The following is a 25,340-nucleotide window of genomic DNA, read 5'->3' on the forward strand; positions in this document are numbered from 1 at the left end:
ACATATGTAAATGTTCCCAAACTATTGGGGCATTTCATTCCAAACATGCCATTGTAAAGGAGTTGGAGGTAACTAGCAGGGTTCATTATAGCAGCATAAAGGACACTGAGTTCACCTGCTCCGTGTGACATCAGCTCAACACTGACTCTAGCCTCCATGAATAGTTTCATGGAGAAAGGGGATAGAAGATTATCAGAAAAGAAGCATAATATGGCTGACTCTCTGGGGATGAGGCTGGAATTCGCCTGGGGTAAATTGAGAATACATAGGTATTTGTAGAGATTTCAAAGTGGATTCAAAGTGAATTTCAAATTTAAGGCCAATCTGGCATAGCAGACTCGAGGAAAGCTTACAATTCGCTTTGTTGACCTTAAATTTAAAATTCATATTGAAATCAGTTTGAATTCCTGCCAATTTTCACTTTAGTGAATAACGCTGTGAGATGGAAATATTTTGCAAAGGTTTAGCAAGGTAATGGTTCAGAACAGACAGAGAAGTAGCCACACATGGAAGGGCAGTTGAACAAGGCTATGCCATAATTGGTAAAGGAGAACCACAGAAATTATAGAAATGAACTCACAAGAAACTGGAGAACCCTAAATTGAAAAAAAAAAAGATAAAGAAAAAACAGAAAGCATCTGAAAACATAGGTAGAATGAAGCAGGTCCTAGTAACCTATGACATTGGAATTCCCATACTAAGTCAACTTATACCAAGAATGTCAAGAGTTGTAAACAGTAGATGCTAGTGTTCTAGATGTGATAAAACATATATAAGAGCATTGATTACAAGCTTAAGGAAACTTCTCTCACCTGTAGACTCTGACTTAAAGCGGCACTGTCATGGCCGAATCCAGTTTGTTTTTTTAAGCCCCCTCCCGACTCCACTACATATAATTATCCCCTTAGTCACCCACAAATACCCCTAAGCCCCCCCATATTACCTATTTTTGCATCTTTATTTTCTGCCCGGACCTAGGTTCTGGGCGCCGCCATCTTTGTGTGGGTAGATGAAGTCCCTGTGGGACACGTCATCTGCCCACACTAGATAGTGCTGGAATATGAATAAATGAATAGAAATTGCAAACGAATGAATGAAGAACTCTACTTCGTTCGGTTTATTACAAGCAGGGAGCTATCGGCGCGCAACTCCCTCCTTGTAATATATTAAAATAGAAGGGGCAGGGAGCAGTGCTCCCCACCACTTCCTAACTGTCACGTTTACATAGATTGATACGGAGCGCAACTGCAGATTTCTTAGGACTTAAATTGATGATTAGGAAAATTAGAGAATAATATAGGAATTGTATTTTTTTAATATAGGAAAATACAGGTACTGTATCTTTAATCACTTCGCTGTTGGTTTAATTGGAGTAAGCAGCTTCCTATATACATGCAATCTAGCACATTGGTGTTTGCAAGTTTTAGGGAAATGTATAATTGAAGTTGTAACAAGAGAGATTCATTTTGGGGTTAGCGATAACAGGCCAGGGAGCAGCTGGTGCCTGAATGCTTAACGGACTTGAGAGCAGGCTGTAGCAGAAATGCTTGGAAAACTTGAGAGCAGACTATGGAAGGAATGCTCAGCAGGCTTGAGAGAGGGTAAGCTCTTATCACAGATGAAACAATTGACTTAGCTTCCAGAGGGTGAAAAATCAGGTTCCCGGAGTTCTCCTCCGGGGAGGTTCTTTCTGAGACAGGATGAGAGAAGTCCAGATACTAGCCGTGGTCGAGGAGAGGAGAAGGAGGTTAGTTCGAGTTCCAGTCCGGTTCGGTACACAGGTAGGTTTGCAGAGAAACTTTTAGCCGGTTTGATATCGCGGTAACGCTGTTCAATAATCCAGCGTCTTGTATCTGGCGCGGTCGCATTATGTAGCGTGGCGAGACCGCGTCAGAGAGGGGGTGTGGCTAAACTCCGTCAACCCGGAAGAGACAAGGAATTACCGGTAGTTGGGGCATGACACTAACCCCCCCATGTCCTCCCTTACGATATGGGGGTCATTATGACCTCCATAATAGCATACGGGAGATTAAAATCTCCCGAATGCCCCTACTCGCTATGCCGCTAGTAGGGGCATGTCTACTAAACAGTGAGCAGCCAGTGGTTGCTCACTGATGTAAAAAAGAAAAAAGCCCCTCCCCCCAACAAATGCCCCCATTTATTAACTAGCAGGGGGGACATAGTGTCCCCCCCAACCCCCACCCGTGCCCCGCGAGTGGGGGCTATAAATGTAAACTGGGGACATAGGGTCCCCCTTGGTCCTAAATGAAAATAGGGGGACACCAATTGTCCCCCTCCCCCACTCCCCTCATCTAAACAGCGTTTGGGGGACCTAAATTACAATGGAGGGGGGTGTAGTCCCTACTTTGGCTTATGTTTTAAAGAAAACTAGAGCAGACAGGAAGAAATTAAGAACAGATCCTGACAGAGGGAGAGAAGAGGAATTGATTAAAGAAAGGTAAGTTCGGCATGACAGTGCCGCTTTAGTTATTGTACAACAGTTAATTGTATCCTGGAAAATAAGTTAATGGCCTCTTTTTATATGTATACATCATTCAATCTGCAATTCCTTTATTAATTCCATTTCAGTCCCATTTCTAACGCATTTCCATTTTGAGACTTCCAGTATGAGAATTGTTATGTAACGTTCCATATTTAGATCTATTTCCGTGTAAGAAACACAGCTAAGCAAATAACGAGCTTTAGTTAATAGGATTATAGTTTTAGTCACAAAATAGACAAATCCTCTACATTAACAGGAACTTAGTTTTGTTTTCATTAATTCCGAAAAATTATTATATAACCTATTATTCAAGGGCAAGTGTAGCTTAAACATTTACATAAAAATGCATATGTCAATGAGGAGTCTTAACAAATTTTAAAACATTTTCTACTTCTGGAATTTGTCCTCTTCTTCTTCTAGTTACAGCCATTTATAATGTGCCCATTCCCTATAGGCTAGTTCTACAGAATACTGTGAATGTTTCAAATGTCCAATAGATAATTTAGGGAACTTGATAAATGGACTCCAATGCTGTCTGTATATTCAGAGGCAGAAATCTCCCAGCATATTTCATGCTCACAAAATTGGGCTTCTCTTCATGTGTCCATCATAATGTAGGTGTGTATATGACGTGGTTGTTTTAGTGTTACACTGCATTCTATATTCTGCATTATTCACGCTTCATTCTGAATAAAGAAGCACGAGTTTAAAGGGACACTCCACACCCCTAAAGCACTTTGGCTTGCTGAAGGGCTTTATGTGTGAAGTGTGTGACCTCTATTTTTCCTTTTACAAGAAGTGCAGATTTAAAAAGAAATTGGCACTTTTATAAATGAACCTCGTTACAACCCTCTGGCTGTCAATCAAACAGTTATGCTACTTCCTGGTTGTTTAGCTTAGTGGAGCTTGATAGAGCTACCGCGGGCTTGTATCGACCTTCGTCCCTACTTTGTCTTAAATTATCTCTTGATTGCATTGGAATTTAGGTGATTCTATCTTCATGAAATATTAATTGGGGGTGGGGTTACAGTGCCACTTTAAAGAATAAAGTCATTTTAGCAAATACATTTTTTTTTTTTTTTTTAAAAAGCGTGTCCATGAAAGCATATTCATTTCATTATACTTAGCATGTAGGCAAATAATACTGCTACTGCAAACATATTGCTAGGTTTATCTCAGTTGTAAGACTTTCTAGTGCACTGCTTCAGGCAGATTTGTTTATATTGGACAGATTAAGAAATATACCAACTGAGATTTCATTACGGAACCAGTAAATCAGTAAACTGGTTGAACTCACACTTTTTACGAATAAGTAAAGGCATTTACAAAGTATGGCAAGCGCATGCATTCTCCCTCCCCTCCACCCCTCCACCCCCCCCCCCCACCCCTCTCACCGTCTTTAAAAAGCAATATGTGGATTGCATTCTAATTAATTTTAATGCAGAGTTTCACAAGTCAGGCATTTGATTTATTGTGTTAATCAAATTATGAAGAACACCTGTTTGGAGTAAGATTATTATTATTTTTTTTTTTATATATAAATCGGACATGTATATCCCAAACAATGCTAATTATACACGTTACCTTCTGATATGTTCATTATGTGTGGGGCTATTATTCCAGCCACTTACAACTTAATTAGCTAAATATACAATGCGACTTTCCATCTGGAAGAGTAATTTAACAGAAATAATTGTGCACCACCATAACTCAATGAGGCACAGAGGAAAACCATTGAAATGTTATTTCCTTTCCTTTGCAAGAGAATTATGTACAATTTCAGCGTGCTTTGCATTTCTAACAACTAAAACCAACAGGGAGGTATCACTCTCATTTATATGACTTTCCCATGAGAAAATCCACTGTAAAGTTAAAGGTTTGTGCAATTTTTCATGAACAACTTGAATAGTTTGCTTTGGGCAGAAAATAACATTTTATGTCTAAAAGTGTTAACTAGACTTGAAGTTTAGGAATAATTTTCATGAAAAACTGTTACAAGGGAATTTAGAGAATTGCAAATTGATTGTAGTATATTGCTGATTGTGTTAAAGGGACATTCCAGGTTGAATAGTACCCTATTTTTAATGCATTATAAAGATAATGCTTACAATTATAAAAAAAAAAAAACCAACACACAAATGAAAAAAATGCTGCTAATCTCCAGGATCTACAGAAATCAGGAAAGGGCTGCGTTTTTACAGTCAATCCTAGTCTTCTCATGGTTTTCAATGGGAGTGCTGTGCCTATCCTATTGGTTTATAACATATTTAGTTAAGCTGCCGTGAGTACATTTGTTCATGAAAACACATGAATCGAATGACTTGGCAATGTAATAGCAGACAGGAGTTTCAGTAGATTTGCTTGAATGGCTTCCTGTACATATATAGAAATTTGTAGCGCTTCTAATGAATAGGAAGAAAGTAGACAGGGACAGAGAGAGGTTTTGTGGTGGAATCTCGGTAAAAAAATAAATTTAGTAGGCCGAGATTACCACGTGGCATGTGTACGTGCATATACTGGTATATCGGTCGGTTGGTTGCACGTGGCAAAGATACGATCAGTAGTGTACAGCGCATGTGCGAGAATACCGGATGTAGTATTCCCCTCCTCCATTGTGCTGGGCAAGCCATGCGGTCAAACAGGAAGTTAGTTCTTGTTCGATTGATTGGGTAAGAGTATGTGTGGGTGGAGCTTATTATGGGAGGAGTTACATGCCTATATAAGGAGCCTACACTATTGTCCGGGGCTCAGATCTTGTTGTATTTTGGTGACATTAGTCCCTCTGAGTCCCATTCGGTGAATCGAATAAAGAATCTCTTCCTTCCTGAAGAAAACTGTGTCCATCTCTCTGTGCTTGGCTTCCGTCAGTTTCTCCGGTATCAGTTTATATAGCAGCCTATGAGTGTAGTGTAATGTGATTGTGTTGCTTGGATTGCCTCTTCAATGTATAATATGTACCTATATATCAATATTACACTCTTTAACCCCTTAAGGACACATGACATGGGTTAAATATATACATGTTTTGCCAACTATCCAAATGTTTGAAAATGTAAATATCATTTCCAAAAACTGATGACCATTCTGTTCTTAAAGCTCTCTAGTGGTTTGCATTTCACTGTAAATCTTGATGTTGTCTGATATGGGCATGTCTTGGTCTCCTTATAGTAAGAAAAATCAACAACAGAGACACCTACACCAGACTCTAAATGTAAACACTACAACTATAATAATTTGTAGGTCATAAGTTGGTTGTCGGGCTATTTTAACTGGATGGCATATTGTTAGTATTATAAAGTCTTCCAGTGAATTTAAAGTCAATTTCAAATTTAGAAACATAGAATGTGACGGCAGATAAGAACCATTCGGCCCATCTAGTCTGCCCAATTTTCTAAATACTTTCATTAGTCCCTGGCCTTATCTTATAGTTAGGATAGCCTTATGCCTATCCCACGCATGCTTAAACTCCTTTACTGTGTTAACCTCTACCACTTCAGCTGGAAGGCTATTCCATGCATCCACTACCCTCTCAGTAAAGTAATACTTCCTGATATTATTTTTAAACCTTTGCCCCTCTAATTGTGGTAGTTTTTCTTCTTTTAAATATAGTCTCTTCCTTTACTGTGTTGATTCCCTTTATGTATTTAAATGTTTCTATCATATCCCCCCTGTCTCGTCTTTCCTCCAAGCTATACAGGGTTAATAATCACTAAAATGAGAATTCAAGGTAAATCCAAAGTGAATTTTAAATAGTAAATCTAAGGTGAAAATTCCGGAACTGAAAGAATTTTGTAAGTCTGATCTGTTTTCAGTTCAGCTACTTAAATCTGATTTCATTTTGTGTTCACTTTAGTAAATAATCCTGTGAAGGTTTGTGCCTCGGGATTCATTATTAATGTTGCAAGATCTTTGTTATTTTTTGTGAATCTTAAATTTCCATAAAACTGATGAGATTTCGCACATATTTCCAATGAAAAAATATATTCACATATATTCAATGAAAAAAAATCACATCTTGAGAAATATAGATTTTTTTAGAATTCTATTTATGCCTGAAGCCTATTCACAAGTGTGTACAAAACAGTGTACTGGTATGTAGATTACATGTTCTGTACTTAGAATTGCAATGTAAAACCTACTTTTGGAATGTGCAAGAGGAAAAGTACCGTGATCAAATAATTTAGCATTCACCTATAGATTGCTTGTTACGAACTGAATCCAGAGCAAAATAATATTTTAAACTCATTCAAACCGACTTTACCCATTCAAGCTATATGGGAAGTTAATAAAATTGTCAAATATGTGGGACTGGTGCTTTCATTGGCACTCCCTAGAGAGACAAAGCAAAATAGTCTTATGGTATAATGTTACTTTGCAGGCTAGCGTTCCTGCAGAGTACAGACTGGGATATTTCCACATGAAAAAGCAAAGAACATTTTACACTTAAAGTTATTCTCTTCTCACGCCCACTGCTGCAATTTACTGAAAGGTTGCTTTTAGAAGCCATACACAAATTCCAGAAATGTTCTTAATGAGATGGGCTAAATGAATATAAAACAATCGCACTGGTCTCCAACATAGCATGGCTAGACCTGTTATTGCACGGCAAATTCTTCAAAGAAGACACATTAGCAAGCTTTTGGCATTGGGACCGCCTGTCGTTAGAAGAACACTCAGGGTTGTGTACCTATTGGCACCTAAATGTTAATGGACTTTAAGTCCCATCAGACTGGTTCAAGGTGTTGGGTGAAGCAGTTAATCAACCTCATTGCGTGGCCCTGGCAAATAGCTCTTTATATTATTTAGATTAAACACTGTAATGGTTGTAAAAATTGTTGTGCTGAAACTGATTGATGTTTTTTTTATTGTCTTATGGACGTGTCTCCTACAGGCAATTCAATTAAAATATATGTGTATAATATTCACAAACAATAGGACATACATGTTCCCATAGATTCAAATTGGTTGGTGGGGAGGGTAGAAAATAATTAGAGGTTGTTTAAATGAAATGGCAAGGACTAGTATTTTCACTGTTTATTCAACAAATCACTCAACCGTAATCAATTACATGGTCTTCGTGTTGTAATATGCATGTGTTCATTTTTGACAAAATTTCCTGCCTTTCTCATTACTGGAGATGTTTGGGAGAAATGTAAAGATGTGGAGAGGAAGAGATTTGGTACTTTGTGTTTTGTTACAATTAAAGCATTATTTATCTCTGTTCGTGCCTTCTGATTTTGTGGTGAGAACAGACAGTGTTGTTTAGAGGAAACATTCATGGTAATAATCTCATTTTACAGTCTGAATTAAAATTAAAACCAGGACGTTGCACAGCTCTAGCAAAGAACACCACAACTGGCATGCTTAAGTCAGAAAGTTATATTTGTCCTATTCAGAATAACACTGACATTAGAGACCCATTAAATGTACCTTTGGATTACTGTAGGTCAGAGCTGAACCCATCTGCACTACCAATGTCTTTCCACCACCTTTAGGTTCATGGGTATAAGGCATATAAGTCATGGGTATAGGAATCAGGGGGAGGGGGATGAATCCTCCCAGAAAATCAGGTGTAGATTTTAACATAATGTGTTTCACTGTTTTAAGAATAATATGATAAAAGAATAAGAAAAATATGATGAAAGAACTGGCTACCCCATTTTCCTCATAGACTCCTTAGTGATAATTATTATCACTAATTAATTTGTGATATTATTATAAAAGGCTGCCACCCTCCAGATATTCTTAGATTACTATGCCAATGGGTAAGATATATGTAAATGTTTAGGTTTCCCTATGTCTGATAAAAAAGTATTATATCTAAAAAATATCTGCATATATTTTGGAAGGTTAACAAGCTTACTAGTAGAGCTGTATCCAATCATTCTTATTTGCCTGGGTTAATATCCCCTCAGGCATCGACACAGAGGTGTGACCTTATAGCCTGGTTTGTAAAGATTGTCCAATTACTATTAATTACTTAATTTAGTGGTGAGGAGGAGAATAACAACAACCAACTGTTTACAACTGTATACAAGGAACATCTAGTATGTAGGAGCTGTTAATCTTGCATCATTTTGTAATGCATAATTCCTAACACAAAACTTAGCTTAAAAGATCATCCAAAATGTCAGTCTTAGTAGACGTTTTGTCCTATTTAAGCTTAGATATTATGGAGAAGAAAGATCTTAACTTTATCTTCTTCTACAGCAATTTACAAGGAAAATGAGAATCTGAAGGAACTATGAGTGAAGACCATACATTATTTGGGGACTTTCTGTATAGGTTTCTAGTTTGCTAGTTCTGTTTCATCTTCTGCTGTTTAAATGGAACATAAGAGTACAGTATGCAAAAGTTATAAAAAGTAAAAGTTATAAATGCCTGGCCTCAAAAAGGCATGTCACAAAAAACAAATAAAACTAACAAGTGGAAAAGATGCAGCAGACTTGTATTCACTTATCCAGGTAAGACAGGAAATAGCTAGAATTAAACAGCTTAATATATGGACACTGATGTCTACAAAATTAAATGCCGATCTCTGGTCAAAAGGTGGATAACTCTTACTGAAGCACAACTTGAAGACCACATTTTACATGATGCTCTGCCAGCTTGATTTATTCCACAAAAGCTGTTTTACCGAAGGTTAGTCTACACTTGACAGCCCTGTTGGTTTTCTGTTGTTTACTAAGATTAAGTGGAATAATTGGAGGGGAAAAAAAAAAAAAAGGAAATGAACCAGATGTTTAGATAGGACCATAGCATGAGAAATTACCTTAAAACGCAGAAAAATAAATAGGTGTAACTTGAAATGAATGTCACAAAATAAACCATTTGAGCTAGTGTTCTGAAAATCTATAGAAATATTCATGGAACGCTCACAGCTGTCAGGGGCACAGGCAAATCTTTTCTGAAATCTAGAATGAAAGGTTACAGAGAGAACATATGAATGAAAGAACAAACCCCAAAAATAACACAGGATAGTAAAATATGACCTTAATAGTTCTCTAGAAGTAGAGTGTGGGCGTACAAACTGCCAGATGTATATCTCTGCTTAACCTCTGAGTAGTGCCCAACTTTTGGTACCTAAAACAACTCAAGGAATAGGAATGGTTTTCACATTAGAAACATTTTTTGAAGAACTGGAAAATCAAGTAGCCAACCTCATGCTCAGCCCCTGCCAGCTCACAAATAAATTGATGTAACTTTTACAATCCGTTTAAGGTTTACGTGAAGTAAGAAGCAGCTGTTGTCTTTGTAATTATTAATTTGATGTAAGTCCAGCCCATCTTTTCCCCCCAAGGTGAGCCTTCATCTGTTTTTCTACATTCGTGTATATGCTGCTGAATCTGTTTTCACAAGATACCTTACACAAAAAGGGTCTGGTGTGGTTGTCAATTTTATGAGTTGGAAGACTAGAAGATTGAATGGTCTTTTCTAATGCAGAAGAACTTTACTTACAAACCACATCTAGATAACATTCAAGACATGACTTGACTCACAACACGCAGCAGGTCGTAGTCATGCTCAGAATTGTCCTCCTTGTGTCAAGACTGGTTTCTGAATATATACTGCTCAATTAGTCCTATATTATGCTGACCAATATCCACATAATGCATGTAGAAAGAAGTCAAGACAGGAGACATTGCTGCTCATCTCATACATGTTCTTTGATGCCAGCATCAGCTGGCATTTATGTCTATTCAGAGAGCTATTGCAGCTGCGCCGTGACAAATGGAGGGCAGATCATCTTTATTTCGTATACAAATCTAAAGTAGGTGTGATACGTGAGTCGTGGGATGTGAGCAGTTGATAATGTGGGTGCTGAACATAACTTAGGTACCATATGAGTTATGGATGTGGGTGCCATGCGAGTACTTGGTAACTAGATGTGGTATATCAGGGTAAGTGTGAGATTAATGATGTATTTTATATAATTTTAGTGTGAACAACGTAGGTATTATATCCATGTGGAGAGCTTATAATTTTCAGAAGATTTAAAATTAGATAAAGCTGGGTACGAGAATATAGTTCTGAAACACCTCTATTAACAAAAATAACTAAAGTACGAGGAATTCCCTTTCCATGAATGTTAAAATTCTGGATGTTAAAAAAAGCAATTGTTGCCCATAGGCACAGGAAAGAGGCTCAACCTTAAAGCCAAAGGTTACCAATTTCTGCCTGTCCATCACTGTAGACCTTCTTGAGACATTATTGTCTGTCCTAACCACAAAATAGTGATACAGTCTCCACATTGTCCCCTGTGCCTTAAACCTAGCCTTGTGGCTATATTGATGAGCAAAGGGTCATTTGACTCGTGTCGAGGTTCCTGTTTCTTTTCCTGGTAACACAGCATAAAAACACAAGGGTAATGTAGCCAAAGGCTAGCATTAACTCTATTGTGCTTATTGTGATTTAATAGGTAAACAGGGTATTTCTGCAAGTTGTTAAACTGTCAGCATAATTAATGGTATGCTATCTATCTTATTATACATCTTTCACAAAATATTGCATGCATAGGTAAATAAAATAAAAACAACAAAACGGTTTTCATCAGCAATATTTAAAACAGGGAAGGGACATTATGAATGTTGCTTTGTTTCTTTATGTTGTGGTCATGCAACTATAAAAACAAATAAATAAACAATATACGCTTTTGCTTGTGTGTATAAAGTGAACATGTATGAAAATGGTATGATAATGCGTTATAGAAAAATCTATTTCATCTTCATATTTTGTTTGACAAATTGCTAGCATATGTTATGTATAGGATTCATTTTATGTCTCTCTCTATGTATGTGTATGTACAGGTATCCTTGTTAATATAACGAGTTATGTTCCAGGTCGCTGTCGTAAAGCAAGTATCAGTGTAAAGTGAATTACAGGCCTTTTCTTTACTTGCTAGCGCATACAGGAGCCTTAAAGGAACAATTTAGCGTTAGGAATACACATCTGTATTCTTAACGCTACGGCCCTGATGCCCCTTATAAGTTAGGTCCCCCCTCTGTAAAATAAAACAAACGGAAAAATAAACTGAATAAAATAAATAACTCACCTTTTACCCACTGCCAAGTCTCCCTCGGTGCTTCAGTGGCCCCCTCCTCAGGTTGCATTATCCTGGAGGTGGACCAATCCAATGTTCCTCACAGAGGAGGGAAACATAGGCGTGTGTGTGGTGCTCATGACAATGTGCCTATGATTCTTCCATAGAGAATCATTGCGTTCAATGATTCTCTAAGGCCAGCCGTGACCGCACTCACTGCACATGCGCATATGACATCATAGTATGAGTGTTGGGAACTAAGAATCCATGCTTCCAAGTCTTCTAGTTAGTTTAATATTGAAAAGAAAAAAACAAAAACATAAGTAAAAATAGTTTAAAAACTGCTACTACGATACATATAGCATACTTGAGATTCATCATATGGATAGAATTGAAAAGCACTGTTTTAGCAAAGCAAGATGGGCTTCCAAAAACTAACAGAGCCTACATCAGCCTACCACTCAGATCACAGAAGCCACATTTGTTCAGGCAGAGAAGATCAGCTGCTTCAGGTAAGTAAATGAATATATTTTAGATATATTTGCTGGAGATTTACTTACAACAATATATGCATCAGGTGTGAATATCTACATGCAGTTGACCTTGTCATCAATATACTTTATAGATACTAAGTCCACTGTATAACCGGTGATGGAGCGCAAATTCCTCTTCCAATGGCAATGATCAACATGGAAGGTGAGAACATTTCATATCGTTGTATGAGAATCTATGCATAAATCAAAATCATAGCTTTATATGGGTCGAATATGAAATGTGAGAACCGACATGCATCAGTATATGAAAATGAAATACTGAAAATGAAGTACAAGAGAGGAGTAGGGGCACTGCATTGTTTTGCCAAGTGTATTCATCCCAATTTAAAGAGTTATGGTAAGAAAAAACAGAAGAGATCTCACGATTGTCAGTCTTTGCATTTATGACATAATCAATCTGGTATCTGGACAGAAAAGGTTTTCCTTACCCACATATTCAACCTGAATCATAAAAACTATGCACGTAAGAATCCGTCAAGATTAATTTGCGATGTCTATCTTTATTCATCTGTTTAAGATATCACACAATTTACAGATAATAGAAATGGACGCAGGGCAAACTTGAAAGCCGAAATTTCAAGCCTTAGATTCTGATAGGTTTTCATTTGGGACATGTATTCGTTTCAAATGTCACTTTCATTATACATCAAATATAGCTGTTTACTTATTTTTCAACGCACTGATATTTCTAAACCTATTCATGTTCACAGCAGGGATTTCAAAACGCCTGACATGATGTGAATACTAAGTCTGTCACACGATATTGTATTCTCTTTTAATATACACTCCAAAACATAAACCCCCCCAAAAAATATCGATCTAAACAGGGGCTTATTCACTTAAAAGGGAATTGCAATGAAATGAAAGATCATAGCTCAAGATTTAAATAGACACTATCAGGGTTATTCACTACCGTGAGAATTCAAAGTGCATTTTAAACATAACGCCAAAGCAGTCAACCTTACTTAGAGAATGTTTTTAGTTTGGCTATTGTTACCTTAAATTTGAAATTCACTTTGAATTCTCACCTTAGTGAATAACTCTGTATAAGTAAGATAAACGATGCAGGAGCTTATAGTAATACAAGGAGTATGGGGCACTTAGTCCAGCACTCTAAGTCTATGATATTGTCCAAACATGGGTGGATTCGTATTTACACACAGACTCAGTGGCAGTAGTAATGCTGAGAGAGCTCCATTTTTAGTCAAAGTCCCAAATGGTTGGACTAAAAAATACAAAGGTGGTTATGGTACTTAGAAAGTCCCGAAAAATAAAACAGACAAATTTCAATGTTTTATAACTTTGCTTCATAATTTGGCTGTCCGTCCACCACAATAATCGGTTTTCAACTGATTAAACAAATAATAAAATACTACAAAACACGTGTTAGCATAGACCATGAACTTAAGGTTACGCATACTAACATGAGCAGTTTAAGTGCCCTTTTCTTTTCACAGCCCTTCTATCGATTAAGGCGTTAAACCATGATGTGAGCAAAGCTTTAGATGAGTACAACATGAATTCATCTAGTTTTTGCTCAGGTAGATGGAGTCAATGATTTCATGATTTGACAAAAATCTTTTAGTTTTCCTGAGAAAAGTTCTTAATAACTTTTAAGGAGACCAAGATCAGAATCTCTTAACGAGAACTGAAGCTCCTACTTTGCATTAGTATGGAAAGGCTTACCGCAGAGTGGACCCCAACAATATTACCCTTATTACCCAATATTGCCCTTATATCATCCCAATTTTTACTCCAGTTTTATTGCCTCTTTGGTCTTTGAAAATCAGGGCTTTGTAAGTTATATTGTGAACAAATTAGTAAAGCGCTTGTCACTCATATAATGTAATCGCCAAATATTCTTTTTTTCCTTAGTATAGTCAAATACAATAAAGTATACTAATTAATCTTAAAAAGTGTTATATGATCACATTAATTCTTGTACTATCTGCTTATTAGAACAGAATGCAATATACATTATGGTTTACTGAAGTAATTCATTGCCTGATTTTATGTATCTCTGATAAGTTTTTACGAGGGGATATTTGTTAAGTAGAAGCACGACAAATAGGCTAGCATAGACCATGGGGATTAATTATTTGTAAGTGTCTTCTGAAAAGGATTAGTGGACCTCCAGCAAGGCCTCCACTGCTATGAGTATCAATAGTCTTTCTATATAGGGAATTGTAGTGTTGTATGGTTTAAAGATGCCCTCTGGAGGTTAAACCTAAAGGGGTATCTAGCAGTTGAGGAATGAAGAGAGTGAGGCTGTGTTCTGTATTAGTGACTTGATTGATACAAGAGGAGTTTGTGAAATTAGTATTAGATTGGGCTCTGCCCCATGTAAAGGTGATGGGCCATAATTGGCTGTGAATATTATTGTTTCAGAGCAGTAGGATTTTGGTTCGGTGACTGACTCCCTGTTGGGATAACTAGGAAAAAAAAAAAAATGATGAGTGCAATTAAAGGGATACACTAGTCACCCAGTGCACTTCATCTCAGAGAAACGGCAATGTGTACATTGCATTGTAAAATCCAAATGTCATATGCCATTAGTGGAAGCCATAGCCCATAGGCTGCATAATAGTCCTCTATGATGTCATGAAAGGGCAGAGAGGTGAGCGCTGAGGGAGCCTCTGCCCTGAAAAAAGGTAACTGAAACCATCATTTTATTAATTATTATGGCACACAGTGGGAGGGGACACCTGTATATAACCAGGGAAAGAGACATTAAAGCATTAGGAATACAGGTTTGTATTCCTAACACCTAGTGTTCCTTTAAGGGGTTATTAAAATGATTCCCTTCATCTACACACACACCAGAGATCCTGGGACTTCAAGCTCACTGGAGTTCAACTTCCACATCATATGTATGGCACTGTATGTCATTTTCTATTTTCTTGTTTTAGATTGATTTATTTAACCGATTTTGCTCTATTTTTTTTTTTTTTTTTAAATAAACTGAACATTATTGGAAATTCAGTATTCCTCTACTATTATCTTTTTTTTTTGTTTGCTATAAGCTACATAAGTGACAGCAGTCATATTCCAGCTTTGAATTATTCACTTGCTATTTCGCGTGCCCATTTTAATTTTGGTCCTCGGTTGAAGAGTACTATAAACTAATGAAATACTATGTTGACTGTCTTTTTCTCTTTTATTTCCATTGTAAAACCATGGATGAGTTTTGGCCCAGGACGACTTCCTAATTTGGCCCATCTGAAAAAACAGCACTAAAGCATTTGTTATATGACGTATCCATTAGGCACATTGCAATTGCTGACATTCTTTTAGAATTCTCTAAATGCACCCTAACAAGATTCCTTGCATATACCAATACTAAATAAAGAGAATTTAATTTAAATAGAAAAAAAAAGTTGCCACACTAAATTTGTAAGAGTTGTATAACTTATATCTCTATGCTAAATAAGCTAAATATTTGAATATATCAAAACGGATTGCAAAATAAGGGATTGTACAATTTCTAATAATTTTATAGTGTGGTACTTCTACAAAATATAATAAATAAAAAATAACATTAATAAGTCAATAAATATGTTTGATTCAAGCACCCCCGAAAAGCAACCTATGCACATAATAGCCTTTTCCTTATTTTATGGTAGCTTTTCATCCAGGGTTTAAAGTAAATGTTATAATTGACCTTCCAGAACATCAGATAACTCGGGTTTAGTGCTTGATAATGAACAAGGTTAATATACCAGAGAGCATTTACATGTTTTTTTATATAGAGCAGTTTTAAAAAATGTAAATAAAACAAGTGTAACAGTAATCAGAAACACATTGGATGTTACCAAGTTGTCAAATTGCTACAAATAGATTTTTTTTTTGTATTGTGTAGTAATTTAAGTTAAGGTTACATGTTTGCATGGACCTACCTGTTTTTCTTAAAGGGAAATCATCTTTATAATCTTGAGAGCCTGGTAAAGGGTATTTGTATGATGGAGATGTCCCACTTAGAGGTGGGGAGCTTTGATCCAGAGAAGTATGATGTGCTGCCCTGGAGGAAGAAAAAGCAATAGGTATGTAATGTGATCTGAATCATCAATCATGTATATACTAAGGAGTCCAGTATTACAATACGTGATGTAGACATTTTTTTTTTCTTTGCAGTGATTTTTTTGGCACCTTTATTAAATACCATCACACTTTGTGAAAATAAATCGCACATAGTTACTGTTGTGAACATCTTCAATTACCTTCTCATACATGAACAAAGTCAAAGTAAACATGTCTACATTTATGTAAAATATACTAATAGTTCCATATTTAGAAAAATATATTTTAGGTTATTTTGGTAGTTGCTGAAAATATTCTTTTGTTTCCTCTTTTTAATAGAGACATAGAATGTGATGGCAGATATGAACCATTCAGCCCATCTAGTCTGCCCAGTTTTCTAAATACTTTCATTAGTCCCTGGCCTTATCTTATAATTAGGATAGCCGTATGCCTATCCCACGCATGCTTAAACTCCTTTACTGTGTTAACCTCTACCACTTCAGCTGGAAGGCTATTCCATGCATCCACTACCCTCTCAGTAAAGTAATACTTCCTGATATTATTTTTAAACCTTTGTCCCTCTAATTTAAGACAGTGTCCTCTTGTTGTGGTAGTTTTTCTTTGTTTAAATATAGTCTCCTCCTTTACTGTGTTGATTCCCTTTATGTATTTAAATGTTTCTATCATATCCCCCCTGTCTCTTCTTTCCTCCAAGCTATACATGTTAAGATCCTTTAACCTTTCCTTTCCTTAAGTTTTATCTTGCAATCCATGAACCAGTTTAGTAGCCCTTCTCTGAACTCTCTCTAAAGTATCAATATCCTTCTGAAGATATGGTCTCCAGTACTGTGTACAATACTCCAAGTGAGATCTCACCAGTGTTCTGTACAATGGCATGAGCACTTCCCTCTTTCTACTGCTAATACCTCTCCCTATACAACCAAGCATTCTGCTAGCTTTTCCTGCTGCACTATTACATTGCCTGCCTACCTTTAAGTCATCTGAAATAATTACCGCTTTCCTCAGATGTTGAGGTTAGGACTCCATCAAATATTCTGTACTCTGCCCTTGAGTTTTTGAGTCTAAGATGCATTATCTTGCACTTGTCCACATTAAATGCCAGTTGCATCAACTCTGACCATTTTTGTAGTTTACCTAAATCATTTGCCATTTGGCTTATCGCTCCTGCAACATCAACCCTGTTACATATTTTAGTATCATCAGCAAAAAGACATACCTTACCATCAAGACCTTCTGCAATATCACTAATACAAATATTAAAGAGAATGGGTCCAAGTACAGATCCCTGAGGTACCCCACTTGCTTCGAATATACTCCATTGACTACAACCCTCTGTTGCCTGTCATTGCCTTACCCATTCAACAATATTGGAATCCAAACTTAAAGATTGTAGTTTATGGATAAGCATTCTATGTGCAACAGTGTCAAAAGCCTTACTGAAATCTAGGTAAGCAATGTCTACTGCACCACCCTGATATATTATTTTAGTTACCCAATCAAAAAAAATCAATAAGATTAGTTTGTCATGATCTCCCTGAAATAAACCCATGTTGTCTCTGATATTGAAATCCATGTGATTTTAGATGTTCAACAATCCTATCCTTTAACAGGATTTCCATTACTTTCCTCACTACTGAAGTAAGGCTTACTGGCCTATAGTTGCTCGACTTCTCCCTACTACCTTTCTTGTGAATGGGCACAACATTCGCTAATTTCCAATCTTTTGGGACTACTCCTGTTAACAGTGATTGGTTAAATAAATCTGTTAATGGTTTTGCTAGTACACCACTAAGCTCTTTTAATAACTTTGGGTGTATTCCATCAGGTCCCATCGACTTATTTGTCTTTACTTTTGACAGTTGAAATAGAACCTCTTCCTCAGTAAACTCACATGTAACAAATGACTCATTTGAGCTTTTTCCTAACTTAGGCCCCTTTCCTTCATTTTCATCTGTAAATACTGAACAAAAATATTCATTGAGGCAGTCAGCTAGACCTTTATCCTTTTCTACATATCTTCCTTCTTTTGTTTTTAATCTAACTAATCCTTGTTTTACTTTCCTTTTCTCATTTATGTATCTAAAAAGTTTTGTCCCTTTTTTTTACTGACTGTGCTATTTTCTCTTCTGTGTGTGATTTGGATGCTCTTATAACTTGCTTGGCCTTTTTCTGTCTAATCTTCCAGATCTGTCTATCTTCCTCACTCTCAGAGGCGGCTCTCTAATTAGGCGATTTAGGCGGCCGCCTAAGGCCTCGCGCTGATGGGGGCCTCGCGGCCGCCTAAATCGCCTTAGGGCAGTGTGACAGATCGGGTCCTCGGACACAGGAGGGGGCCCGGCGGCTTGCCCTTAATGCCGCCGGGTGCGAGGCCCCTCCTGTGCCTGCCCGGGAGAGAGCCAGCCTGTCTGCAGCTCCGCCGAGTGCAGAGCTGCAGACTGAGTGGGTCTCGCGATCTCACCCAATCAGAGCGTTGCCGCGGGTTACCACGGCAACGCTCTGACTGACTGAGATCGCGAGACTAAACTCACCACGTGGTCTGCAGCTCTGCACCCGGCGGAGCTGCAGACCGTAAAGGGAGCCCACCGGACCACCAGGGATAAAGCCTTTACCGCCCACTGGACCACCAGGGAAACAGTTCATCAAAAGGTATTTTTGTTTAATCTCCCTACCCTGCCTTCCTACCACCCTCTGCCCCAGCCACCCTACTGCCCCAGCCACCCCACCACCCTCCTGCTCCAGCCACCCCACCACCCTCCTGCCCCAGCCACCCCACTACCCTCATGCCTCAGCCACCCCACCACCCTCCTGCCTCAGCCACCCCACCACCCTATGCCCCAGCCACCCTACTGCCCCAGCCACCCTACTGCCCCAGCCACCCCACCACTCTCCTGCCTCAGCCACCCCACCACTCTCCTGCCTCAACCACCCCACCACCCTCCTGCCTCAGCCACCCCACCACCCTCCTGCCCCAGCCACCCTCCTGCCCCAGCCACCCCACCACCCTACTACCCCAGCCACCCACCACACTGCCCCAGCCACTGTAAAACCCCTGCCCCAGCCACCCCACCACCCTCTGCCCCAGCCACCCTACTGCCCCAGCCACCCCACCACCCTACTGCCCCAGGACTCCACCACTCTACTGCCCCAGCCACCCCACCACCCTCTGCCACAGCCACTCTCCTGCCTCAGCCACCCCACCACCCTCCTGCCTCAGCCACCCCACCACCCTCCTGCCTCAGCCACCCCACCACCCTTTGCCCCAGCCACCCCACCACCCTTTGCCCCAGCCACCCCACCACCCTCCTGCCTCAGCCACCCCACCATCCTTCTGCCCCAGCCACCCCACCACCCTCTGCCCCAGCCACCCCACCACCCTACTGCTCCAGCCACCCTACTGCCCCAGCCACCTCACCACCCTCCTGCCTCAGCCACCCCACCACCCTACTGCCCGAGCCACCCCACCACCCTTTGCCCCAGCCACCCTACTGCCCCAGCGACCCCACCACCCTAATACCCCAGCCACCCCACCACACTTTGCCCCAGCCACCCCACCACACTTTGCCCCAGCCACCCTACTGCCCCAGCCACCCCACCACCCTCCTGCCCCAACCACCCTACTGCCCCAGCCACCCCACCACCCTACTGCCCCAGCCACCTTACAACCCCTACCCCAGCCACCCTACTGCCACAGCCACCCTACCACCCTACTGCCCCAGCCACCCCACCACCCTCTGACACAGCTACCCTCTGCACCAGCCACCATACCACCCTCTGCCCCAGCCAACCTACCACCCCTGCCCCAGCCACCCTCTGCCCCAGCCAACCTACCACCCCTGCCCCAGCCACCCTCTGCCCCAGCCAACCTACCACCCCTGCCCCAGCCACCCTCTGCCCCAGCCACCCCACCACCCTCTGCCACAGCCACCCTACTGCCCCAGCCACCCCACCACCCTCTGCCACAGCCACCATACCACCCCTGCCCCAGCCACCCTCTGCCACAGCCACCCTACCACCCTCTGCCCTCCTACCACCCCACTACCCTGTCTCTGTCCTCCTACCACCCTCTGCCCCAGCCACCCTCTGCCCTCCTACCATCCTATGCCCCTTACCATCCCCTGGCCTGTCACAGCCACCCTACCACCTTCTGCTCCCTACCACCCCGTACCCTGTCACTGCCCTCCTGCCACCCCCTGTCACAGTCACCCTACCACCCTCTGCCCCCTACCACCCCATACCCTGTCACAGCCACCCTACCACCCCACTACCCTGTCACTATCACCATTCCCAAACACTTTCAGTCCCCACACACTGTCGCCTCTAAACCCAGCCCAAACTCACATAACCCCTCCTAATCCTATCACTCTCACCCACTGCAACCATACCAAAATCCTTGCTTTTGCCACACCTACCCTATCGCATTAACCCCCCATCAACCCTGTCAGACTCACCTTCTCTTGCACTGTCACACTTATCTCCCAACCCTGTCACTCATCCTCTATCAGTCTGTCCCACTCACCCCCTTCACCGGCCACACTCACCTTATTACATAAACCCTTACAATCTTGTACTCCAACTGTGCAACACTCACCCCAAACCCTGTTACACATAGGTAGACAATGCCAGATACACTCATATATACATACACCGGCACTTATGTATACACGACTGCAAGGCTATGTAACCATACCCTTCAGTCATGTATAAACGATTGGCATAATTGCTAATTAAATTTGTTTATTGCAAATTAAGTTAGTTTGCATATTATGCCATAACTACAGTCACAAAGAGAGATCATAATGCAGCGGCACAGGGAGCCGCAACACAGCAAGCCTCTGAACAATGAATCCAGAGACTAGCTCTCTGTATCCGGCGCTGCAAGCTTGTCCTTAAATAAAACAACAGCACCGTATACACACAATGCAACCCCTATTTTTAACTTGAGGTGTTAGTGGGGGCCTCATGTTTGAGTTTCGCCTAAGGCCTCACAAAGTCTAGAGCCGCCAGTGCTCACTCTGTTCTTTTTTTATAATTACTAAATAATCTTATAATCCCCCAACAACAACTGCTTTCTATTAGGCCTCACCATAGTCTGCAAGCCTGTCTCCACAACACCACTACCCTCGGTGCCTGAGCCTGTCTCCACAACACCACTACCCTCGGTGCCTGAGCCTGTCTCCACAACACCACTACCCTCGGTGCCTGAGCCTGTCTCCACAACACCACTACCCTCGGTGCCTGAGCCTGTCTCCACAACACCACTACCCTCGGTGCCTGAGCCTGTCTCCACAACACCACTACCCTCGGTGCCTGAGCCTGTCTCCACAACACCACTACACTTGGTGCCTGAGCCAGTCTAATGCAAACATGTTTTATTTTGATCTCTTAAACAATTAAGCTACACACTGTACAAACAATATAGTAACATACCATTATATATATATATATATAAATAAATAACGGTAAATCCCAACATGTTAGATAATTGCAACATTCTAAAGGCAAGCAAAGCATCATGGGAGCTGACCTTTTACAACATTTGACAATCTACCAATTGGGTATCTTTGGCGCAGACTGCTTTTGTTTCATGACAGTTTAAGATATCTCCCATTAATGCACAGAGTCTACGCAATTAAATCACTAATAATTTTAAGAGCAAATTAGAGGAGATCATTGTTATAAGCTCTGTCTTTGTCACCTGGCAGGCAGCATAGAGAAAGCATACAGAGAAGAAGTGAAATTAAAGGAACACTATAGTCACCTAAATTACTTTAGCTAAATAAAGCAGTTTTAGTGTATAGATCATTCCCCTGCAATTTCACTGCTCAATTCACTGTCATTTAGGAGTTAAATCACTTTGTTTCTGTTTATGCAGCCCTAGCCACACCTCCCCTGGCTATGATTGACAGAGCCTGCATGAAAAAAAAAACCTGGTTTCACTTTCAAACAGATGTAATTTACTTTAAATAATTGTATCTCAATCTCTAAATTGAACTTTAATCACATACAGGAGGCTCTTGCAGGGTCTAGCAAGCTATTAACATAGCAGGAGATAAGAAAATCCCCTTAATCAAGACAGTCCTGCATTTTATCTTTCATGTTATCTGATTATTATTTGAGATTTTATTAGTTGTCATTTTTGACATGCTCGTGCATTTTACATAGTGTACTAATAAAAAAAAAATAGATAAAGATAAAGGAAGGGAGAGTGCGTCAGGTTGCCATTAATTAGTGGGGGGTAACCCCTGCATGAAACATTGATGCAGAAGAGAACAAAAAGGGTTAGGTCATAGAATCATAAATGGGGACGATGCTGCAGCTTAACTCTCTCCTAGATTAGCCACCTTGCTATTGTTTTTATCCACCGTATCTAGAATGGATATGTAGCTAGCATTTAACTAGCTTCGGCTATACTTCTAGCATTAGGGGAAAGGGTGTTAACGCTATTTTGGCACTGGGTGATGGAAGTTAACTTATTTATTTTTCTAATTTGGTTCTTTGGATTTTAGACTACCTTACTATGACTACCCCCATGCTGTAGGTACTATAACTACTTCAGCAAGTACCCACTAGCCAGGGGCGTATTAGCCGCGAGGCAAACAAGGCATTTGCCTTGGGCGGCATTTTCCAGGGGGCGGCAAAAAACGCCGCCCCCAAATGCCCAGGGCAAATGCCTTGTTAGCCTTGCGGCTAACTGGGCTGCCGGTCGGGCTTCTGGGCTGGTTGCTGGGCGGGCGGCTGGCGAGGGAGCTCTTCCTCTGAGCTCTCTGCTCAGCTCCCTCGCGCGCCGCAGAGTGAGGCTGGGAGCCGGAAGATGACGTCGCGCGCAGGGGGGGGGGGGCGCCTGAGTTTTGTCCTGCCTAGGGCAGCACAAAACCAGGATACACCACTGCCACTAGCGCTGATCCCGTCTCCTCTTCTACTGAACATGTGTATACAGTACTTTTAGTTAAGTTTTATTAAAAGTTATGTTTTAATAGAGATTAGTTTACAAGGGTTGCCCTTACTAAAGGTTAGATCTGGAATACCTATGTATACCTATGTTTCTATGACCTAACCTTTTTTGATCTCTGTAGCATTAATAAAAAAAAAAATATCCAAATATATAGGCATTTTTGATAACAATATTGAAATGTAGTTTGTAGTACATAAAAGAAGAGACATAAATATTCAATGTGAGTTTTGAGTAGTAGGTAGTCTCACTTAAGGAAAAGCAACACCAGTGATATAATTGCTAAGCAATTAGTTGCGGTGATCTGCAAAATTTAAACTGAAAGAGGCAAAACGGAAAAAATCTCAAATCAGTCCATTTTTAAAAGATTTTAAGCAAACATACAAGTTTATAGCCAAAAGCAACTTAAAACGCATCAATGGCATTCTGAATAAAATATCACTGCACTGAATAGGTGCTTTGCTTTTCTACAACTACATGTGATATAAATTTAATATGCTGTACTGATAGTCCTGCCACCCAGTTAAAAACATTTCCAACCCGTGATTTAAAAGATATTTAACACATTTTCTAGATCAAGGCTGCCCAAGAGGTAGATCGCCAGATGTTGTAAAACTACAACTCCCATGATGCTTTGCATGTCTTTAGAATGACATGGCATCATTGACGCTGTAGTTTTAAAAAACCTGGGGATCAACCTTTTGAGCACCCCTGTTCTAGATTAATAAAGCACTTTAAAATCTCCACCTATTTTCTTTCCTTTACCAGCACTTGAGGAATTATTATCTTTTTAAAAGGCAACGGGGATCCTTCCATGATAACAAGGATTACATTATTGTATTAATAATGGCAATACAAGCTTCACAACTGGACAAAATTGAGACAGCTGACTGATGTCTTTGGTTCAGATTCCAGCCCTGGAATGTGCATTGTTTATTAGCATCCTTGTTTAAACTTGTGGCGTGTAAACGGCACCTATTGCATATCTGATACAATATAATGAATATCACACACACTGATATGCACAATCTAATTTTGCATTGACAGTATCCTTCCAAGTGTTCCTGCCCATACATGAGAGCAATTATTACATGCTGCACTTCAAGGGGTTGTTTATTATTTATACAACCTACACTGATTATGTTGATATGAACATATACGATTTTTCTAAGCCATAATATTTATCAGGTTATATAAACATGCTTTTTGTGTGCCATCTAAATTTCTTTTAAAGTGTAATACTGGGTAAAAATATTAAAATAAATGCAGGATAAAAATAAATACAATGAAAAATTAAATGTAAAAAAAAAAAAAAAAAAAGAAACAGTAAATGATCACATACGTGTACCAAAGTTTGGGATGGCGTCCCATGGAATGATTGGTTCCGTTTGTGAAGGATTCTTTTGTCGCAGATTTACTTAAGAGGAACTCTTGGAGTTTCTGTTTTACTTCTGTGCTGGCCACGGCTCCTGAAATTCAAGTAATTCTTTAAAGATTATGTTGAACAGAGCAAAACAGTTTACTGGAAATAAACAGACAACTCCATATGGCTTGCCAGAAACCGAACACTAAAAATAACTTGTGATGTCACACCATGTCCCACAGGCAAAGAAGGGGTTAAACGTGATTTAGAGCGTGTGACTTCATATTACTTGTTTCTAGGTAACAGGTTCATATCGTATACAATCAGCTGGGGGAAAGTCTTATAAAATGACAATTTAATTTAGTTTCCCACACTATTTGTTTACCCATAGGGTAGTCGTGAAATTACTTACTGCCAGCATCGCAAATTAATATTGTGATTCGGAAAGCATAAAATACATTTCACGTACTGTTGGAAAATGGATTCAATTCTCTCCCTAAAGGTCAATTAAATCACAGATTGTGCTTATTGACTGTTAAATGAAAAACCTGCTGCAACTAGGTGGCTGTCTAAAAGCAGACTGAAACGGAATGTGCTGTAACCTGGGGAGATGAGTTTTTGTGTAATGCACTCAATCTCTGTATTTTCCTTGCTGTGACTATTGCCTTCCAATCATCATTCTAATGGCATAGCACCCAACAGTCTCACATCCAGAGAGGGAGTCTTAATTTGAGACCACTGTGACATCACTCCATCTTAACTCTCAAGTGTCCCTGTTTAGGAGGGACAGTCCAACTTACTCTAACTTTTTTCTATCTTAATGTCCCCATTTTCTAAGAGCTCCATATTGTTGGTGTGTCTGAGTGTATAACAGAGCTCCACCACAATAATAC

The 25,340-nt window shown here is 39.8% G+C and overlaps 1 protein-coding gene across 1 annotated transcript in view; it reads right to left on the reverse strand.

Moving 5' to 3' along the window:
- HDAC9 (histone deacetylase 9) overlaps positions 1-25,340 on the reverse strand; it is a 581,709-nt gene that overhangs the window by 160,540 nt on the left and 395,829 nt on the right. The window contains exons 6-7 of the mRNA XM_063452394.1: positions 24,427-24,553; positions 15,994-16,115 (exon numbers count right to left, since the gene is read on the reverse strand). Of these exons, the coding sequence (XP_063308464.1) occupies positions 15,994-16,115; positions 24,427-24,553 (249 nt within the window). The remainder of the gene's footprint in view (positions 1-15,993; positions 16,116-24,426; positions 24,554-25,340) is intronic.

Source organism: Pelobates fuscus, chromosome 4 (assembly GCF_036172605.1).
Source record: "Pelobates fuscus isolate aPelFus1 chromosome 4, aPelFus1.pri, whole genome shotgun sequence".
Classification (NCBI taxonomy): Eukaryota; Metazoa; Chordata; class Amphibia; order Anura; family Pelobatidae; genus Pelobates; species Pelobates fuscus.